A 2,111-nucleotide genomic window follows, 5' to 3' on the forward strand; every position below is an offset into this window, starting at 1 on the left:
CCTGGAGACAGGATGAAAGACACCCAAGCACTGAGGACTCTCCATAGGGTCACTATGAGTCGCCTGCTACTTGATGGCACTTAACAAGAACTCTAGTCTTGACTTTCGTGTACAATGTTTTTGGATGTAGAAATCCCTCTATTCATTATTCTTTGTAAGTTTCAAAGTATTGCAAATTCACAAGTGCATAAACTGGTAGATTTATTTGCTTTTTAAAATTTTAGCATGGCCAAAATGTAATCAATAAATTAATGAAACCATTTCATTATTTGTACAGGAAATTATATCCAGATGAGTTGAACTACGATATCATTACCTATCCTCATCATACCTGGGATACAATTTTGCTTTCCCAAGAAGAAGATGTAAAGATATCATTGGAAGGATCCAGTTTCATTGCATTTATCTGTTCCTGTTTCTCTGATTCCAACTCAAGGCAATCCCATATGTATCGGAATAGATCTGAGTGCAATAGAATTTTCACATGCTGACACTTGGTGGGAGATCATTATCCTTTTCTAACAAGGTGCCTCTTATTAGAAACACCAGCTATTCAGTCGACAACTAGAAAGTTGACTGTACCACTCAGAGTGAACACATATAGTAGCAACCAAAATGTCAGTACTCACGTTGGCCTCAGATTCATATAAGATTAATTTGAATAACATCACTGAAGTCACTGTGTTCACATTGCTGGGCTTCACATATGATTTTGAGCTCCAAGTCTATCTCTTCTTATTATTCCTTGCAATCTACGTTTTTACTTTGGTAGGAAATTTAGGATTAGTTTTATTAGTCATGGTAGATTCTCGACTTCATAACCCCATGTACTATTTTTTGAGTGTATTATCTTTCTTAGATGCTTGCTATTCTTCAGTTGTCACCCCCAAAATGCTGGTCAACTTCCTGACGGAGAATAAAGCCATTTCATGGCTTGGATGTGCGACCCAGATGTTGCTCTTTGTTACCTTTGGGACAACAGAATGCTTTCTCTTGGCAGCAATGGCTTATGATCGCTATGTAGCCATCTACAACCCACTTATGTATTCAGTTAACATGTCGCCAAGAGTATATGTGACACTCATCATTGCTTCATACGTTGGTGGTATTTTGCATGCTACTTTACACACAGTGGCAACTTTTAGCCTCTCCTTCTGCGCCTCCAATAAGATTAAACATGTCTTTTGCGATATTCCCCCACTTCTTGCTATATCCTGTTCTGATACTCACATAAATCAACTTCTACTATTCTATGTTGTAGGTTCTATTGAGATATTCACTATTCTGATTGTCTTGATCTCTTACGGTTTCATTTTATTGGCCATTCTGAAGATACGCTCTGCTGAAGGGAGGCTAAAAGTGTTTTCCACCTGTGGTTCTCACCTAACTGGAGTGTCAATTTACCATGGAACAATCCTCTTCATGTATGTGAGGCCAAATTCTAGCTATGCTTTGGATCATGACATGATAGTTTCTATATTTTATACAATTGTGATTCCCATGCTGAATCCCATCATTTACAGTTTGAGGAATAAAGATGTGAAGGAGGCAATGAAAAAATTGCTTGAAAGGAGTTGGTTCAAAATGAAAGTATATTTTTAGCCTTGTGAAGCTGAGATAAGAGTTGATTGTCAACTCATATTTCTGTGGTTTGAAGGCAGAGAAGAAAATATCTTTTAATAAAAATAGGCAATATCTATTCTAGAACATTCCCAAGCCATTAGACAAGTTTTAAAGAAATTATTTCATTAGCACAGTTGCATTATAGAATTTATATGCCTATAAATGATTTTCAAGTTGATCCATATTAAATATTTATTGGTGGACATGCACTTTTATGATTAATATTTAATAAACTTGATTTTTCACTTACAATTATGATGACATTCTGAGAACTCTCTGACTCCACAAATTTCACATTGATCATAAATATTCAGCAAAGATTTTAAAGGGAATTTCTATTCTGGAATCCTTGTGGAGGACCTTAAAAGACTGCTAGTAAAAAAAAACAAAACAAAACAAAACAAAACCTGCTAGTGGTTTATGGCCTCACAAATAAAGCTCTGTGGCCGAGTACATAAATAACTGTACTGATTTCCCAAAGGCCTTAC

General features: G+C 36.0%; 1 protein-coding gene across 1 annotated transcript; it reads left to right on the top strand.

Moving 5' to 3' along the window:
• The first annotated feature begins 615 nt into the window (after positions 1-615).
• On the top strand, positions 616-1,602 carry LOC102872021 (olfactory receptor 1094-like). Its single transcript, XM_006902294.1, has one exon. The coding sequence runs from the start codon at positions 616-618 to the stop codon at positions 1,600-1,602; it is 987 nt and encodes a 328-aa protein (XP_006902356.1).
• Positions 1,603-2,111: the final 509 nt, after the last annotated feature.

Source organism: Elephantulus edwardii, unplaced genomic scaffold, assembly GCF_000299155.1.
Source record: "Elephantulus edwardii isolate Elephantulus edwardi_28Jun2011 unplaced genomic scaffold, EleEdw1.0 scaffold00389, whole genome shotgun sequence".
Lineage (NCBI taxonomy): Eukaryota > Metazoa > Chordata > Mammalia > Macroscelidea > Macroscelididae > Elephantulus > Elephantulus edwardii.

Coding starts and splice junctions, on each gene's coding strand:
- LOC102872021 (XM_006902294.1), top strand. CDS start 616: ATGTCAGTACTCACGTTGGCCTCAGATTCATATAAGATTAATTTGAAT.